The 18,998-nt window shown below is 40.7% G+C and overlaps 1 protein-coding gene and 1 pseudogene across 7 annotated transcripts in view; both read right to left on the reverse strand.

The window, feature by feature from the left end:
* LOC105482185 (alcohol dehydrogenase iron containing 1) overlaps positions 1-18,998 on the reverse strand; it is a 55,676-nt gene that overhangs the window by 6,645 nt on the left and 30,033 nt on the right. For 5 of the 7 annotated variants that reach the window (XM_011742182.2, XM_011742186.3, XM_011742183.3 and 2 more), the window contains one exon: positions 12,463-12,993. The exons of 1 other annotated variant lie outside the window; for it this stretch is intronic. In XM_011742182.2, coding sequence (XP_011740484.2) covers positions 12,910-12,993 — 84 coding nt within the window. In that variant the 3' untranslated portion in view covers positions 12,463-12,909. Of the gene's footprint in view, positions 1-12,462; positions 12,994-15,746; positions 16,443-18,998 lie in introns of those variants that run through there. One more of the 7 variants, XM_011742181.3, reaches the window with a different exon arrangement.
* Positions 940-1,910, reverse strand: LOC105482184 (adenylate kinase isoenzyme 6-like; annotated as a pseudogene).

An 18,998-nucleotide genomic window follows, 5' to 3' on the forward strand; every position in this document is an offset into this window, starting at 1 on the left:
GGTGTGAGCTACCGTGCCCAGCTATGCATATCTAACTTAAAGTGGTATTCTATTCACATTTTAAAAGTTCAAAGAAATGGGTGAAATTTAATAATGTATTTTTTTTGAAACAAGCCTTGTTAAATGTTTGAACTGTTATATAAGCATTTTTTTCCTATTTCTTTGAAAAAAAGATAAAATTACGCAAAAATGCTTATGCTAAACAATAGGCTGGACACAATGGCTCACACTTGTAATCCCAGCACTTTGAGAGGCCAAGGCAGGTGGATTGCTTAGACCTAGGAGTTCAAGACCAGTCTGGGCAACATGGCGAAACTCCGTCTCTACAAAAAATACAAAAATTAGCCAGATGTGGTGGTGGGCACCTGTAGGTAGTGGCAGCTACTCAAGAGGCTGAGGTGAGAGGATTCCTTGAGCCTCGGAGATCAAGGCTGCAGTGAGCCGAGATCATGCCACTGTACTCCAGCCTGGGTGACAGAGGGAGCCCCCGTCTAAAAAAAAAGAAAGAAGAAGCTACCATTTTCCAGTTATCTTTGAATGTTATCTTTTATGTTTTACTTTTCATTGTGAATCATTGTGAATATATACAAAGATGAAAAGTGGAGCATATAGTACAATGAATCCTCAGTTACTTATCACTGAACTTTAACAATGATCAACTCACTGCCAAACTTAAAAAAAAAAAAAACTTTTGTGTTTATTTATTTATTTATTTATTTATTTATTTTTAAGATGGGGTCTCACTTTGTCACCCAGGCTGGAGTGCAGTGGTGTGATCTTGGCTCCCTGTAGCCTCCACCTCTCAGGCTGAAGAGACCCTCTCACCTCAGCCTCCTGAGTAGCTGGGACCACCTTTCTACTATCTACTGGTTAGTCTTGCAATATGATTTTAATAAAGTGTTACTTATTCTTGAACAATTTCTATGATGTCAGCAGAGAGATATCAACAAGAGTGATTATAAAGTAGCTAGTCTTGTAAGTCAAGAGTTAGGATCTTTGGTCCATTGCTCAGTCCATTTCAGGATCTGATCTATATTATTTTCTAGCTCTTATGGTTTATTGCTTGGCAGCTGATGCATGATTTCTTCCTTGCAGGATGCTGTGACTTATTAATAAAGAACTTGAAAAATCTTACACTGAGTATTGTCTATTAGTTTCTTCTCAGTATGACCCCTTGCTTCAAGTCTTTCATACAATACATTGGTATCTGTTCCCAGTACAAAAACTATAATATATGAAACCAGTGTTCAGGGAAGAAGTCACCAGCATGGTAATAAACAGTAACTACCTTCTCTCATTTGGTTATCTAACTCATCAACTACTCTTTATCTTCATCTAAAATGAGACAATCACTCTTCATCATAGCCATCACACAACTGCTCTTCTTGAGCTAAATCACCCACATTAATGTTGTATTTCAGTCCTGAATTTTTTTTATTTTTATTTTATTTTTGAGACGGAGTAGTCTCACTCAGTCACCCAGGCTGGAGTGCAGTGGCGCTATGTTGGCTCACTGCAACCTCCGCCTCCCAGGTTCAAGCAATTCTCCTGCCTCAGCCTCCTGAGTGGCTGGGACTACAAGCATGTGCCACCACACCTGGCTAATTTTTGTATTTTTAGTAGAGATGGGGTTTCTCCATGTTGGCCAGGCTGGTCTTGAACTCCTGACCTCAAGTGATCTGCCTGCCTCAGCCTCTCAAAGTGCTGGAATTACAGGCGTGAGCCACCATGCTCGGCCTCAGTCCTGATTTTGATGTGAGTTTTTTGCCTAGTGTGTTTTTCCTATCCCTGGTTTACTGGTGAGCAGGATGTTTGGAAGCAACATGGTTCCTCGCTGTGATGGCTCTGAGTGCCTTGCTCATGCACCCTACCCTAAACACTACCCAAGCTTTTTCATCTATCTGTCCACATACTCCCTCATCCCATTTTATTTTGTAACCAATTCCAGATATCGTATGATTACATCTGTTTACATCTGTAAGTATTTGAGTGTGGATCTGAAAAAGTTTTTTTTTTTTTTTTTACTTAGAAGAATGCTGTTTCGGCATCCTTTACTACTTCTGGTTTTTTGGTGAGATCAGAATTGCAAGTAAGGTCTCTAGGCTGAATGTTATGGCAAACTCTTATGTATTTAAACGGATGGCTTATTAATGACATGAGCAACCAGAGTTGCTATTAGCTGTTGATTTATGAAGCCACATGTTCAGCTTGTATGACGGATGTCATTAACATCAGGAGTGGCGGGCTCATTCATCTGTCTCTGCCCAGTGCTCTGCCGTCCTGAACGCGCTCAACAGATGGGGAATTTCATGGCCACAAATGGAATTGTTTATCCTCTCATTGTTCCCGTGTCAGCAATCAAACTAAATCCATTACCCACCAATAAAAAGATCAGCCTGCTGCCAGTTCAGCTGTGGAAGGGGCCAAAGCTATGTTGAAGGGATTTAGAGTTTTAGAAGGGATAAAAAAGTAATAAGAAGCCACATAAAAATTAAGATCCCAGAGAAGAGTCTGAGTCTTTCATTCTAAAGCTGAAGGCTTTAAAGGATTTAAAAGGAAAGGCCAAGTAATTCAATATTTTCTTTAACACAAAATATACTCTAGAGACCCCTCTTTATGGATAGTGCATAGCTTTTATTGTGTGTTGATGGCTTTATTATCTCATTTCAAAAAGTCACAAGCACTCAAACTAGGCTTTGAACAAGGAGGAAATGTCAGATCCATAATGGAAAAGCTGGTAAAACTTTAATAGCGTTACTACTGGTAGGAAGATTTTCTTTTGTGTGGATAAATAGTTGTCTGTTCTTATAAAGTTGTTCCTCTTTGGTTTAGCTAGCAGGTTCTCTGTACACTGATTTGTAAAAGGAGGTTCCTCAGTTCTGTGGACCCCCCAGGCTGCCCTCCCAACATTCTCAATGGACTGTGGACCATAAATTTTTTTTTATTTATTTATTTATTTATTTATTTATTTATTTATTTATTTAAGACAGGGTCTCGCTCTGTCACCCAGGCTGAAGAGCAGTGGCACAATCATGGCTCACTGCAGCCTCAACCTCCCAGGCTTAAGCAATCCTCCCACCTCGGCTCCCTGAGTAACTGGGACTACAGGCATGTGCCACCATGTCTAGCTAATTTTTAAATTTTTTTTAGGGATAAGGTCTCACTGTGTTGCCCAGACTGGTCTTGAACTCCTGGCCTCAAGGCATCCTCCTGCCTTGACCTCCCAAAATACTAGGATTACAGGCTTGAGCCCCTGTGCCTGGCCTGACCATGACTTTTAAAAGTGGACCTTGGATGCTTTTTGCTTTTTGCCAGATTGTTTTTATATCAGGATGTAACAGGCAAGAGACCTTGGTGTCATCATTCACTGGTTATAGCTGAGTATCTGGGACATGCAGATTTCAAATTTATTTACTCAAAACAGTTAGAGACGTTGGCCAATGGAAAATCAGGTTATCTGTAAAAAAAGAAATAAGACTGGTTGCATTGCTCTCTTTTTCATTCTATTCTGCAAATACTTAATGTACTACTGAATATGGCAGCTATTACGCTGGATGATAAGGATCTTAGATGATTAAGACAGTCTCCCCCTCTTAATAGATTAGATGGGGAGATAGACAAAAACACAAATGCTTGTAAGATGTGTTTACAGCACAGAGTGGTAAGTGGAGGCCTGAAGAGGATATTCTGAGAACTCAGAGGAGACCTCAAATTAGGGTTCCTTGACTTCCCTGGAGAGAAGGGTGGTGGAGAGGTGACAGGGCTAAGGAGTGAAGAATGGGCAGTAGTTTGCCATGAGGTTTGGAAGGTTATTTCAGGCACTGGTAAGAGTCTGAACAAAGCTATGGAGGCCTGAGATGGTTCCTGAGGGTGTGTGAAGCTGGGGAGACAGGAGACTGAAAATGGGGGAAAAGGCTAAACTATGATGGCCCTGCCGTCTGATGGGGCCATGGACCTTCTCTTGAAGTCCATGAGAAGCCACTGAAGGATTTTTCAGTAAGGAAAAGCTGTGGTCAGACAATTTATCTTTTATCAAAGCACTCCTGGATGCAGGGTGGAGAATGGATTGCAGGGGGTTAAGAAATGGAAGCAGCGAAACTGTTAGGAAGCCGATTGCAGTAATCCAGGTGAGATGTGGAGGGCCTGAATCAAGGGGTATTCGAGTGTGTCTGTATGTTTGGGGTGAAGAGGAAGGTGTGATAATAACTCATAAGGTTGTTGAATTGAAAACCTTGAAAAATATGTAAAGTTCTTAGAATAGAACTTGTGTAAACTACACTGAATCAATGTTAACTCATATTTCTCTTTTTCCTCTTTGTGACAGTCTTAGTCAGCTTGGACTGCCATAACAAACTACCATAACCTGGGTTGCTTACTATCCATTTCTTACAGTTTTGGAGGCTGGGAATTCCAAAACCAAGCTCCCAGATGATTCAGTTTCCGGTGAAGGCTTTCTTCCCTGTTGGCAGGCAGCCAACTTCTCACTGTGTTCATGTGGTAGAGACAGAGAGCTCTGGTCCCTTATCTCCATTGTAAGGGCACTAATCCCACCATGGGGCCCCACCTTCATAACCTCATCTAAATCTAATCACCCCCCAAAGGCCCCACTTCCTAATACCATCACTTTAAGGGTTGGGGCTTCAACATATTATTTTTTGGATGACATAGACATGCGCTTCATAGCAGGGACTGAGTAAATCCCAGTGGTAATAGCATAGCAGAATGGAAAAGCAGGAAGAGGAGTAAATGGAGGCATATGAGGAGCCAGGAAAGAAGAAGGTCATAAGTGAGAGGGGAGAGCACCCCTCCACAACATCTCCTGAAGTCTCTGCCCTGTGGGAAGAAGGGGAGGTGAGTTTGGTATTGGAGGTCTTGTGAGATGGTGGGAGTTTTGGGGACATTGAGGTCACAGCTGCCCTGGGCAGCAGCTGTAGCTGAGCTTGACTATTTCATGGAGCTGTGAGTGAACAGTTTGCCGTTCTTTCTGGATGACCAGTTTCTGCCAGCTTTTCTGTTTTGATATTTCATGATATGGCAGTCTCTTTCTTTATATTTAAGAGTTTTTAGTCATTATTGCCCGGCATAAACTGATCAGGATAACTGGAGGCAGATGGATGACCGGGTTTAGGGAATTTTTTCTACTTTCTGCTAGAAAGAATTATCTTCTACATAAGGTATGACAAACATTAGATCTGTCCAAGAAGCCAGCCATTCCACTTAGCCATTCAGTCAACAAATGTTACTGAGCGCCTCTAATATTGGTAAGGCATCTTACCACCTGGGGTTGTTGCTGCTTCAGGAATCAAGCTATGAACATGATTGTTTCCCCTGATGGATTGTGTGCTCCTTAAGGGATGGGACTGAGTCTTATTCATCTTTGTAGCCCCAGAACCTGGCACAGTAGTTGACACTAGGTGGTTGTCAAGAGCAAGATCTATGTCTAGGTCCAAATCACTTGCTACCACTTGCTAGTAGTGTGACCTTGGTCAATTTATACAGCCTCTAAGGTTTGGTACAATCATTTGTAAAACAAAGATAATAGTAACATCTGCCCCATCATAATATTATACCATCACATTAGGGGTTAGGGCTTCAACTTATGAATTTTGGGAGGACACAAACATGCAGTCCATAACAGAGAGTGAGCAAATCTCTATGGTCATAGCATAGCTATGTTTTGAGCATTAAATAACACAAACATGTAAAGCAGCTATAGTGTCTGGCACATAGGGGTTCAATCATATTATCAGTATTAGGTTTACAATAAATGTAATTGAACTGATGCCCTAGGACCTAGTCCGACAATGCTTCTTTGTATATAAACTTGGGCAAGACATTTTACCTCTTGGAGTCTCTGTTTTTAAAGTTTATCTGTCAAACAGAAATACCTGCACAGGTACCTAACAGAATTAAAATGAAAATAGAAAAGATTGCTCTGTTTCTTGATTACAAAAATAACTTAAATCCAGTAAATTAAGCATAAATATCAGAGAGTAAGAAAAGCTACCATGCTACTATAACACCTTCAAAAGATGACACAAATTCCTTAACTTGATAAAGAGAATGTATAAAAGACCTATAGCTAACATCATACTCAGTGTGAAAGTCTGAATGCTTTCCCCCTAGGACAGGGGACAGGACAAGGATATCTGCTCTCACCACTCTCATTCAACACAGTAGTGGAATAGTATGCCAGTGCAAAAATGCCAGGAAAGGAAATAAAAGGCATATACATTGGATACAAAGGAATAAAACTGTCCCTATTCACAGGTGGATAATTATAGAAAATCACAAGAAATCCACATGAAACTTCTAGGATTAATAAGTAGTGCAAAAAGTTTGCAGGATACAAGATCAACATACAAAAATCAATCACATTTCTGTGTACTAACAATGAACACGTGAAAACAAAATTCAAAGCACAATGACATTTACAATTGCTCCAAAGAAAATGAAATACTTAGGTAGAATTGTAACAGAACATATAGAGGATCTGTGTCCTGAAAATTTTAAAATGTTGATGAACTAAATCAAAGAAAACCTAAATAAATGCAGAGATATACTGGATTTGTGGATTGGAAGAATCAACATACTAAAAATGTCAGCTCTCACCAAATTATCAATAGGATTAATGCAGTTCCTATAAAATCCCAGCAAGAATATTTTGTCAACATAGATAAGGTTATCCTAAAATTTACATTGAAATGTGCAGGACTAGAATAGCTACGACAGTTTTGAAAAAGAAGGATAGGCCAGGCTACTTGGGAGGCTGAGGCAGGAGAGTCACTTGAACCCGGGAGGTGGAGGTTGCAATGAGCCAAGATCATGCCATTGCACTCCAGCCTGGGCAACAAGAGTGAAACTCTGTCTCAAAAAAAAAAAAAAAAAAAAAAAAAAAAAGAAAGAAAGAAAGAAAAAGAAAAAGAAGGATAAAGGAGAGGAATCGCTCTACCAGTGTTAAAGATTACTATTTAGCTGTAGTAATCAAAACAGGGTGGTATTGGTGGAGACAGACACACGCACTAGAACACAACAGGGAACCTAGAAGCAGAACCACACAAATATGCCCAACTGATTTATGACAAAGGTATAAAAACAATTCAATGGATGGAAGAGTATCTTTTCCACAAATGAACACATGATACTACAGATAGCCCAGGTGTGCTCATGTGTGCATGCATACACACACTCCCCCCGTCAAATCTCACACCTTATACACAAATTAACTCAAAGTAGATCACAGACTTACATGTGAAACTAAAAGTTTTAGGAAAACACTTAAGAGAAAATCTTGAGATTTATGGGTAGGTAGAGTTCTTTGACTTGACATCAAAAGCATGATGAATAAAAAGGAAAAGGTGGTAAATTGAACTTCATCAAATTAAGAACCTTTCGTCTGTGAAAGACCTTGTAAGAGAATAAAAAGACAAGCCACAGACTGGGAGAAAAGATTCGTAAACCACATATCTAAGAAAAAACTTGTATTTAGAATATATAAAGCATCATCACAATTCAACAGTAAAAACCAAAACAAAGCAATCCAATTAGAAGATGGGCAAAAGACATGAACAGACATTTCAACACAAAGGAGATACAGATAGCAAATCAGCATGTGAAAAGATGTTCAGCATCACATGCCATTAGAGAAACACAAATTAAAACCACAATGAGGCTGGATGCAGTAGCTCCTGCCTGTAATCCGAGCACTTTGAGGGGCCAAGGTGGGGGGATCCCCTGAGGCCAGGAGTTTGCGACTAGCCTGGCCAACATGGTGAAACCTTGTCTCTACTAAAAATGCAAAAATTAACTGGGCGTAGTGGCAACACGCCTGTAATTTCAGCTACTGGGGAGGCTGAGGCAGGAGAATCGCTTGAACCCGGGAGGCAGAGGTTGTGGCGAGCCCAGATCGCATCATTGCACTCCAGCCTGGGGGACAGAGTGAAACTCTGTCTGAGAAGGAAAAAAAAAAAAAAAAACCACACACACACACTGAGAGCTCACTACACACCTACCAGCAACACCAAAATAAAATAAAATATAGTGGTTTGTTTGACAAGCATTATTCTCTTTTCCCACATGCAATAGATGGTATGAAGTTCACCCTGGTCCCAGGTAAATGTTGCCAAAGCCATTATGGGACCTATGTGCACAGTCACAAAGGTTTGAGAGGTTTCTGATTAGAGAAGCAACTTAGACCCTTGGAAGGGATCTTGGTGGAGGTAGTTCTTTGGTCTCACTCACCTCCCTTGCAGTGCAGCAAATCATTTCACTCACAGGCCTGAGTGGTTTTAGAACACCCTTGTAGGAAAGAATATATGTTACTCCCTTGGGTCTTTTTTCTTGGCCAGCAAAACTGAAGACCATGAAAGTAATAACACAGACCTATAGGCTTAGGGGCCCATAGAGGGCTCTAGAAGGAAAAAAAAAGTAAGTAAAAAAGAGATTTGGGGGTCTTAAAATTTCACTTAAGAGGCAAGGATATAACACCAAATTTTTGTAAGTTTGTTTGAAAATTGTAATCCCTGTGAACTGTTAAGCTGTACTGACATAAAAAAAAAACACACACCACTGACTTGCAGGTTGGCACAAATAGTCTAGTCTGGTCCATACTTGCAAATGAACATTGTTTCATTTCTTGTTGCTTTGAACTAGTATTTATTTTGCAGAGAAGATTGAATGAGAGGGGAAGCAACATTTAAGGCAATTCTGAGTTATATATAATTTGACACTGTGAACTAAGAGTCATAAAAATATCTACACCAGGCCACGTGTGGTGACTCATGACTGTAATTCCAGCACTTTGGGAGGCCAAGGTGGGAAGATCACTTGAGGCCAGGAGTTTGAGATCAGCTTGGGCAACATAGCGAGACCCTATCTCTACAAAAAAAAATTTAAAAATTAGTCAAGTGTGATGGTGCTTGCATATACTCCCAGCTACTGGGGAAGCTAAGGCAGGAGAATCTCTTGAGCCCATGAGTTTGAGGTTACAGTGAGCTATGACCATGTACTGCACTTCATTGCGGGTGACAGAATGAGACCTTATCTCTTAAAAAAAAAAAAAAGGAAAAAAAATCTATATTGTAATGTTGAAATTGACTGTAGGGGAACCTAACCTGTGAAATTAATTTAGAATGTGAAAAAAGCCATATAAACATTATTCATCTATTCATTGCTAAGTTATTGGTAGGAGTAAAAATTTGGAAGCAATTTGATGACCTCTAATAAGAATAAATTATTAAATTCTTATTTAATAAACTATTACATACATTTGCATATGATTATGAAGGTTATGCAGCAACACGGAAAATCCTTAAAATGTCATGTCTTAAGAGAAAAGAGCTGAAGATTACACCATCCAAATGAAAAAGATGGAAAGGAAATATATCAAATGTTAACAGCTGTGTTTGGGTAATAGGATGATTAGTTGTTTTTTTCTTCCTTTTCTCTCATGATTATTTTAATCAGTTTCCAATTTTATAAATTGGAAAATCAATTTAAAGCACCCAACTGAAAAAGACAAAAACTTAGAGCCAGAAAGAATGAAGTGCAGTTACTTTGAAGTTAGCTGTTGTGCGCATAGCTTCATGAGGCATTTCACAGGGGACGAAATCTCAAAACAGTTATTGCAATTTGTTAGGCGATTGCATTTATTCTGAGAGTGATTGGAGTGGTTGGAAAAACAGTGGAATAATAGCACGAGAAACTAGACCCTCCCACCCCCAGCTGCCAGTAATTCAACCTAGGGCTTTAAGAACCAATTTCTGTCCATTCAAAGTGTGCTTGGCCCTGGAGACTGCCTCCCCCAGGCCATTGTGATGGTGATGGCCTGGTCCCTTCAACAGCTCCCTGAGGACCAGGCACTTACTGGCAGAGCCTGGGCAGCTGTCTGGCGTGGTGTTGCGGGTCGTCGGAGACTCGCAGCCTGTGCAACGATGACCTGGAGGTGAACAGTCCCCTTTCTCATACCTACTCCCTGGAGGCAACAGCCCCCTCATTAGGGTACGGTTTCTAATCCAAACAACCATTAATCTTTCTCAGGGTTAAAAGGCCAGGAAAGCAATTTTTGCGCATTCGCGCTATTTTGATACTGTACTTGTCTGTATTTTACAAGAGCAGACTTACTTCATTGACCACTTGAAAACACCCCACAGCTGTGTCCACAGCTACTCAAACAATGCCAAGCCCAACATAGCCCTTCCTGTGCATAGAGAGAGACAGGAGTGCCAAATGAGCCAGCTATTTATTGTGGGACTTAACAATAACATAGAAACATGACCTATTTGGAACAAATCAGTATTCTGTATCAAAAAATAAATTAGGTATATGCATATATTTTAAGTGAAAATGCCACCATATTATGATAGTTTCATGAACATAGTATTTTTCAAACTCTTGAATACCATTCTATTAAATGTCCTTGCCTTGGTAAGTATTTTAATCCATATAAATGGAGTGGTGGCTCTTAAGAATTTTTCTTAAAGAAAATCTAAAGAAAAATAGGCTACAGAATTAGAAAAAATACACTTAATTATAGTCTCTGAAACATGAAAGTGTTTGATTTACAGAAATGGGCCTAATCTAGCTTATCCTCTTTTAATAGCTAGTGAGTCACAAAACTCACCTTTTCCATATTCTCTAATTGTAAGGGACAGAATGATGGGTATCAAGATAAAAACACTGAGGCTTCCTAAATCTGTTCTTCATGCTTGACCTTTAAATTCTTCCTCTACAGAGTCATCATCAATATGAATACCAAACACTCCTCTTGGTGAGTCACATTTAGATGTCTGGCTACTGTTAGCAAAGGCATTGAACATTTGAGGCGGGGTGGGGGGAGAATGCATATTTGTATCTCAAATTATTTTACATCAAATTTTCCCAATTCAAAAATCTCACATTAAGGACCAGGTAATACATAAAACCTAGTCATAGTATTTTCTTTCTTTCTTTTCTTTTTTTTTGACGGAGTTTTGCTCTGTTGCCCAGGATAGAGTGCAGTGATGTGGTCTCCACTCACTGCAACCTCCACCTCCCAGGTTCAAGTGATTTTCATGCCTCAGCCTCCCGAGTAGCTAGGACTACAGGTATGTACCACCACACCCAGCTAATTTTTGTATTTTTTGTAGATATGGGGTTTCACCATGCCACGTTGCCCAGGCTGGTCTCAAAACTTCTGGACTCAAGCAATCCTCCTGCCTCAGCCTCCACTGTGCCCGGTCTCATAGCATTTTCAACCTGGAAGAGGCCTTGGTTGAATGAACTAAGAATCAGACAAAACTGAAATAAAATCCTGGGCCCTTGAACCCTAGCCTAATGCTCTTCTAATAATGTCATATCACATTGCAGAATGTATTATAAGTGTTCTCAAACTTTAAAAAGAAACAACAACAAAAACAACTTATTCACCAGAGGATTGGTCTCTAATATTTTACCTTTGTGGATTTGTTTTTACCTTTTAAATATGTTACTAGTATTTTTATAAAATAAGATGAATCTGACCTAAAACATTAAAATGACATTCTTCTTTCCTCTCCCTTCCCTTTTGAAAAAATTAGAAAAGTAATACAAGCTTGTAACAAATCCAAACAATACAGAAGTTTATAAAATAAAAAATGAGGCTGGGAGTGGTGTTTCATGCCTGTAATCCCACCACTTTGGGAGGCCAAGGTGGGAGGATCACTTGAGCTCAGGAGTTTGAGACCAGCCTGGGCAACATGGCGACACCCTGTCTCTACAAAAAAATACAAAAATAAATAAATAAGTAAATAAATAAATAAATAAATAAATAAATAAATAAATAAATAAGCCAGGCGTGGTGGTGCATGCCTGTAGTCCCAGCTACTCAGCAGGTTGAGGTGGGAGGATCATGCCTGTATTCCCAGCACTTTTGGAGGTTGAGGCAGGAGGATTGCTTGAGGTCAGGAGTTCGAGACCAGCCTGGTCAACACGGTGAAACCCCATCTCTACTAAAAATACAAAAATTAGCCAGGTGTGATGGTGGGTGCCTGTAATCCCAGCTACTCAGGAGGCTGAGGCAGGAGAATTGCTTGAACCCGGGAGGCGGAGGTTGCAGTGAGCCAAGATCGCACCACTGTACTCCAGCCTGGGCGACAGAGCGAGACTCCGTCTCAAAAAAAAAAAAAAAAATTAAAAAAAAAAAAAAATAAAATAAAATAAAGTGAACATTTTCTCTTAGTTCTCCACACCCCAAATTCCATTTCTCCAGTGATAACGTTTAACATTTTGATGTGCATCTTCCTTTTGTATGTATATGTAGATATATGTTTATGTATAGTTGAAAAAATAAAAATCAGATCATACTAATATATAATTATTCGGTAGCTTACTTTCTGCAAGCTTCCCAGTATATTATGGACACATTTCCAAGAGATTTACTTCATCTTTATTAACAGTACCATAGTATTCCACTGTCTAGTATACTATAAATAATGAACGCTTAAGGTTGTTTCAAATATTTTATTATTAGAAAAGTGCTGCCAGAAATATCCTTGCCATGCTTCTGTATGTACTGGTGCTAATGTTCCTATCAGACAAATTTCTAGACATGCAGTGAATTACTAGGCATAGGAAATATAATTTACACTTTTGAGTTTTTGCTCATTTGCTCATGAAGCAGGGGCAGAGTATTCTGTGTGGGGTTTGGTACAGGAACACTGACCCCCGAAGTCAACCCTGGGGGTCTAACATAGTGGTCATTTGTCCAGCCTGTTTTATGGAAGGAGCTGGACTCTGAGCTTTGGGGAATTTCTTGCAAGATAAATTTATATCCCACCTATACTGGTAACAGCTAAGTTATGCCAAAGATGAAAAGACAAAGCCCTTAGCTAAATCAGTTCTTGCTCTCAGCACTACAATGGCCAGTGGTAATTCTTTCAGTTAAAATGACAACTAATACAGTTTCATTGAAGCTTCAAACAGGGCAGCCAGATCCTCTTCTGACTGGGGACAGGGTGCAAGCTTGGTGACCCTTTCCTGAAACAGTAAATGAAAGGAGTTACCCAGGGCTTTGAAAAGGCAGTTTGTAAAAGCTACAAAGTTATGGAAATTAACTTGGTCATAAGAATAAATGACTTGATAAATGCTGTATCTTTAAAAACGGTATTTCTCATATGCTTCATATGACTGGACCCCCAGCTCGGAGGTTTATCACATATCACATCATACTTCTTTCCCCACAGAGCTTTCAAAAGCCACTGCCCTTTGCCTTATGCCCTGGCAACAGCCTTCTGCCCAAACCAACCTTGGGAAAAACACCCCTATCGTGACAAAACTAGGTCAGTCAACAACCTCTGCCAGGTTCTCCGTACGCACAGAGCTCTGTCCTGGGCACAACCAGTGCTGTCAAGGAAGACAGAACTGGGTCATCCCCGACATCTAAGACCATGTATTTTGCAACTTGGACTTAAGGTATATTCAAAAGGACTTCAGTAGAACATTAACTTTCATGCTATGTGCAACAAATGACTCCATTTTTTTCTATTAACTAAGGTTTCATCTCTGCGTTCCCAAGTAAATCCAGTGATTTTTTAATTGCTCCAACGATTATTGAGTCAATTCAGCAAAGACACCCAGCACATCCTACTTCTGTTTATATTCTGGTCAGTAGCTTCTCGGGGACAGGGGCTAAAAGGTACAGCGATGACTCACTCCCCTGGTGCCTGTATGAAACTGAGGAATGTCCAATTTGAGGTTCCATTTTCACGGGTCTCTGGGCATGTTTTCTGTTGCTGGCATGTGTTTGGGAGTGTAGCTGGTGGAAGGGAAGCTTGTGAGGCCAGGGGCTCAGCTGTGTGCGCTGCTTTCTGCCCTGCGCCTACCGAAGGGCTTGACACAGTAAGTAGATGCTCAACAGTTATCTGCTGAATTAGTGAAGATGGTGTGGAGGGGATACTGGCATCTCAAAGTTCACGTATACAAGATAGAACTCTGACTCTCCCACCCCACCGCTCCTCCCATTTTCTCATCTCAGAAATGACACCCAATAGCTCAGGCAAAACCTAGAAGCCAACCTTGATTCCCCTTTCCCTTGCTCTGCAAGTTCAACTCATCAGCAAGAGTGTCAGTCCTACCTCCAAAATGAAGCCCCAGTCGGAGCGCTTCTCACCTCCTGTGGTACCACAACCAGCATCCAGGGCACTGCTATCATTCACCTGTCCAGCTTGAAAACCTTCCTAAAATGTCTGTTTCCACTTTTGCTCCATTCTTGCCCCGCAGAGGTCATTCTCCCCACAGCAGCCAAAGTGATTTTTTTCCAGTATAAACTGAATCCTACCACTACTGTGCTTAATGTTCGCAGATAAATTCCCGTGGCAATTACAACAAAACCATGGCCTCTAAGGCTACCCTGATCTGGCTCTGTTTCCCACCCCAGCTCTAACACCTCACTTAGTCCCACCATCCCTTTTAAGTTCCTTGAACATGCTAACCTTGACCCTGCCTCAGGGCCTTCCCCTCTGCCTGGAAAGCATTGCCCTATCATCCTGCACCTTCCCAACAGCCTGGCTGGAGTTCTCTCCACACTTTCCCCATGAGATCACTCTCTATTTCATTATGCAGATTTTCCTTCATACACTAATCATTATCTGAAATGATTTCATTTGTATCTTATTTATAGATGTTCACTGTCTCCCCTCACTAGAAGGTAAGCTTCACAAAGGAGAAAAGGGACTTTATTTTCCTTCTGTTAGTGTACCACACAATGCATGGTATATAGTAGGCACTCAATCAATATTTGTCAGGTAAAAGGAATGAAAAGAAGGATGGATGTATTCAAAAAATTCACTCAAAATGGATAAAAAACCTAAATGTAAGAGCTAGAACCCTAAAACTCTTAGAAGAATAATTAGGGAAAAATCTTCAAGATATTGGATTTGGCAATGATTTCTTGGATATAACACTGGAAGCACAGGGAGTCCAGTGCAGTGGTTCACACCTATAAGCCCAGCACTTTGGGAGGCAGAGGCAGCCGGATCACTTGAGGTCAGGAGTTCAAGACCAGCCTGGCCAACATGGTGAAACCCTGTCTCTACTAAAAATACACACACACACACACACAAATCAGCTGGGTGTGGTGGCGGACAGCTGTAATACCCCCTACTCAGGAGGCTGAGGCAGGAGAATCGCTTGAGCCTGGGAGACGGAGGTTGCAGTGAGCTGAGACTGCGCCACTGCACTCCAACCTGGCCAACACAGCAAGACTCTGTCTCTAAAAAAAAAAGAAAAAAGAAAAAGCACAGGAGGAAAAAAAACAGATAAACTAGACTGAATAAAATTTTAAAACTTTTGTGCATCGAAGGACACTGTCAAGAAAGTGAAAAGACAACAAAATTTTTAAAAATTGCAAATCATATATCTGATAAGGGATTAATATTCAGGATATAAAAATTATTCTGGTTGGGCACGGTGGCTCATGTCTGTAATCCAAGCACTTTGGGAGGCTGAGGTGGGAGGATCACGAGGTCAAGAGATCGAGACCATCCTGGCCAACAAAGTGAAACCCCGTCTCTACTAAAAACACAAAAATTAGCTGGGTGTGGTGGCGTGCACCTGTAGTCCCAGCTACTCAGAGGCTAAGGCAGGAGAATTGCTTGAACCCAGGAAGTGGAGGTTGCAGTGAGCCAAGATCGCACCACTGCACTCCAGCCTGGTGACACAGCGAGAATCTGTCTCAAAAAAAAAAAAAAAAAAAAAAAAAAAAAAAAAATTTCTTCTTGCAACTCACCAACAGAAAACCTCAAACAGCTCAATTCAAAAATGGACATAGGACTTGATTAGTTATTTCTCCAAAGAATATATATAAATAGCCAATAAGCACATGAAAAGATGCTTACCATCCTTAGTCATCTGAGAAATGCAAATCAAAACAATAAGATACCACTTCACACCATTAGAATGGCTATTATACACACACACAAAAAGAAAAATAACAAGTGTTGTTGAGGATGTGAAGAAACTGAAGCCCTGGTGCACTGTTAATGGAAATGTAAAATGGTGCAGCCACTACAGAAAACAGTTCAGCAGTTCCTCAGAAAGTTAAACATAGAGTTACTACATGATACAACAATCCTACTCCTAGGTATGTACCCCCAAAGAATTGAAAGCAGGGACTCAAGTAGATACTTGTACACCAATATTCATCACAGCATTATTCATAACAGTCAAAAGGTGGAAACAACCCAAGTGTCTATCAATAGGTAAATGTATAACCAAAATGTAGTATATCCATACAATGGAATATTATTCAGCCATAAAAAAGGAATAAAATTCTGACACATGCTACAACGTGGATGAACACTAACGGCTCTGTGCTGGGTGAAATGAGCCAGTCACAAAAGGACAAATATTGTATGATTTCACTTACATGAGGTACCCAGGATAGGCAAATTCATGGGGACAGAAAGTAGGTCAGAGGTTCCCAAAGGCTAGGAGAAGGGGAGAATGGGGAGTTCGTGCTTAATAGACATACCACTTGTTTGGCATGATTAAAAAAAAAGTTCTGAAAATGGATAGTGGTGATGGTTGCACAACATTGTGCATGTACTTAATGGCATGGAATTGTACACTTAAAAATGGTTAAAATCCCCGGGAGGCAGAGCTTGGAGTAACCCGAGATCGCACCACTGCACTCCAGTCTGGGTGACAGAGCGAGACTCCGTCTCAAAAAAAAAAAAAAAAAGGTTAAAATGGTAAATTTTATGTTATACATATTTTATCACAATTTAACAGATAGTTAAAGAAGGAAGGAAAGATAGAGGGACAGATGAGAGAGGGGAGGGGTAGGGGACAATGCCGATGAATATGGGTGAGGTAAAGACAATGTCACATCCCAGCAGATTTTTAAGAGACCCTAAGGAATTTTGGAAATCCATAGCAAGGCAGAGGGTCTCATTATGTATATGTTTGTGCAGGGTCAAGAACTGAAGTTCAGTGTTTGCCATAACTGCAGATGACGGCAAGTTACTTTGTTCATAATGGGAGAGAGTCTTATCTGACAAGCTTAAAGGCCCTTGACATGATCCTGTTTACTTTTGGTGGAGCAGTGCAGGACTCTTAGAAGTACTTGAAGCCAATCCTGAGTTGAGTTCCTGTTTCGCATTTCTGGCCCCCAGTGATTGGTTAAACAGGACAAGGACATAAAGTTTTTGATATGCCCCTACACATATCAGCTCTGCCATATAAAAGCTAAACTCTCCCAGAATTAAGATGTGTTAAGCAATGATGTGCTATTATTTATGGGCATGTAAGACTGAAGGACAACTCATTAACATGGGCACGAAATAAATTCAGACATCTACCTTTAGCACATTCATAAAATAACAACATTTCAGCTGGCCTGTCTACCAGGGAGTGGAAGTGCTCATTTGGGTAGACAGCGCTCCTCAGTAATGAAATGTTTTGATTTGAAATGTAAATGTTTCTTTCCAGGGGTTTCAGAAATCCAGCTTGGAAGATTAATATATTCTTGCCTGCTCCCCTTGCAGCCTGGCTATGGCAGTTGAAAGCCTCTGTACACAGGGCTGCTATTAGCTGCCACCAGTATGAGCTGTGTTTGGTCAAGAATACTGGCCTGGTTGTTCCTTCCAGAGAAAACCAATCCCTCACTGCTAAACAGAAAAGAACCTTCATCAAATGTCAACTACATTGAATAACCTTTCTGGTGATGTTCTTTGCAGGAGCCAGTATATTCTCACTACCTTAAATCCTGGAGATGCTAATAAGTGAAGATTAGTCTACTGCGTGTGTAAAACTCTGAAATGGCCACAGCATTCCTGTAAAACAGTCACTGCCATCAAACAAACAAACAAAATTCCATAGTAGTTATTCATCTGCAAAATGGACAAGCTTATTTCTAAGATTCCTACCAAAGTCCTATCAATCTGTGAATATATGTATATCTCAATCACATAGACTCCAAGTGAACCTAGAGCTAGTTAATTAAAATTAACTCTATTTCTCTGAATCATGAAAACATGATCAGAGGGAAAAAGGCAGCAGATGCCTTAGGGTGCTTTATGAATACAGCTTGAGGAAAATCTGGCTTCCCACTTTAAGATACAACTTATATCCAAAAGATTCCATTTACCTCCCATCTTTTGTGAAATTAAGAAATTTGTTTTGTCCAATTAAAGTTTTGCTATCTGTGATTTCCCAGCATCGCATGTGCACGGAGGCATTCAGAGTGGTATCTAATCAACTTGCTATTGAGTGTTCATTTAGTGCTATTTGAGTGGTCTCAAATGTTAGGCTGGATCTGCTGCTGTGTGGAATCGCTTCGAAAGTGACAGTCTGGGCCGTGTGTGGTGGGTCACGCCTGTAATCCCAACACTTTGGGAGGCCATGGTGGGCAGATCACCTGAGGTCAGGAGTTCGAGACCAGCCTGGTCAATATGGTGAAACCCCATCTCTCCCAAAAATACAAAATGTAGCCGGGCATGGCGGTGTGTGCCTGTAATACCAGCTACTCAGGAGGCTGAGGCAGGAGAATCACTTGAACTCGGCAGGCAGAGGTTGCAATGAGCCAAAACTGCACCAATGCACTCCGGCCTGGGCAACAAGAGTGAAACTCTGTCTCAAAAACAAAAAACAAAACAAACAAACAAAAGAAAGTGACAGTCTGACCGCAGTAGAATTAGAACAGTAAACACCTGTCAGTGTGCACTGATGACCAGCAATCAAATGGCCAAGGATATCAGACAGTTTCATCTGAAAATCATGGATACCATTCTTGGAGGTGGACACACACATTTTCCTGAACAATTTCCTGGGATAAACAAGCAGAACCTTTTGGAGGGCCCCTGGCAGGGTGGACAGTGTCACTGGGACCATGCCATAAAGCCAGAAGCTACATTAAAATTGCGGTGACTGCCAGGTACTGTGACTCATATTGATAATCCTAGGACTTTGGTAAGCTAAGGCAGGAGGATTTCTTGAGCTCAGGAATTCGAGACCAGCCTGGGTAACACAGTGAGACCTCATCC

The sequence above is a fragment of the Macaca nemestrina genome, chromosome 8, assembly GCF_043159975.1.
Source record: "Macaca nemestrina isolate mMacNem1 chromosome 8, mMacNem.hap1, whole genome shotgun sequence".
Taxonomy (NCBI): Eukaryota; Metazoa; Chordata; class Mammalia; order Primates; family Cercopithecidae; genus Macaca; species Macaca nemestrina.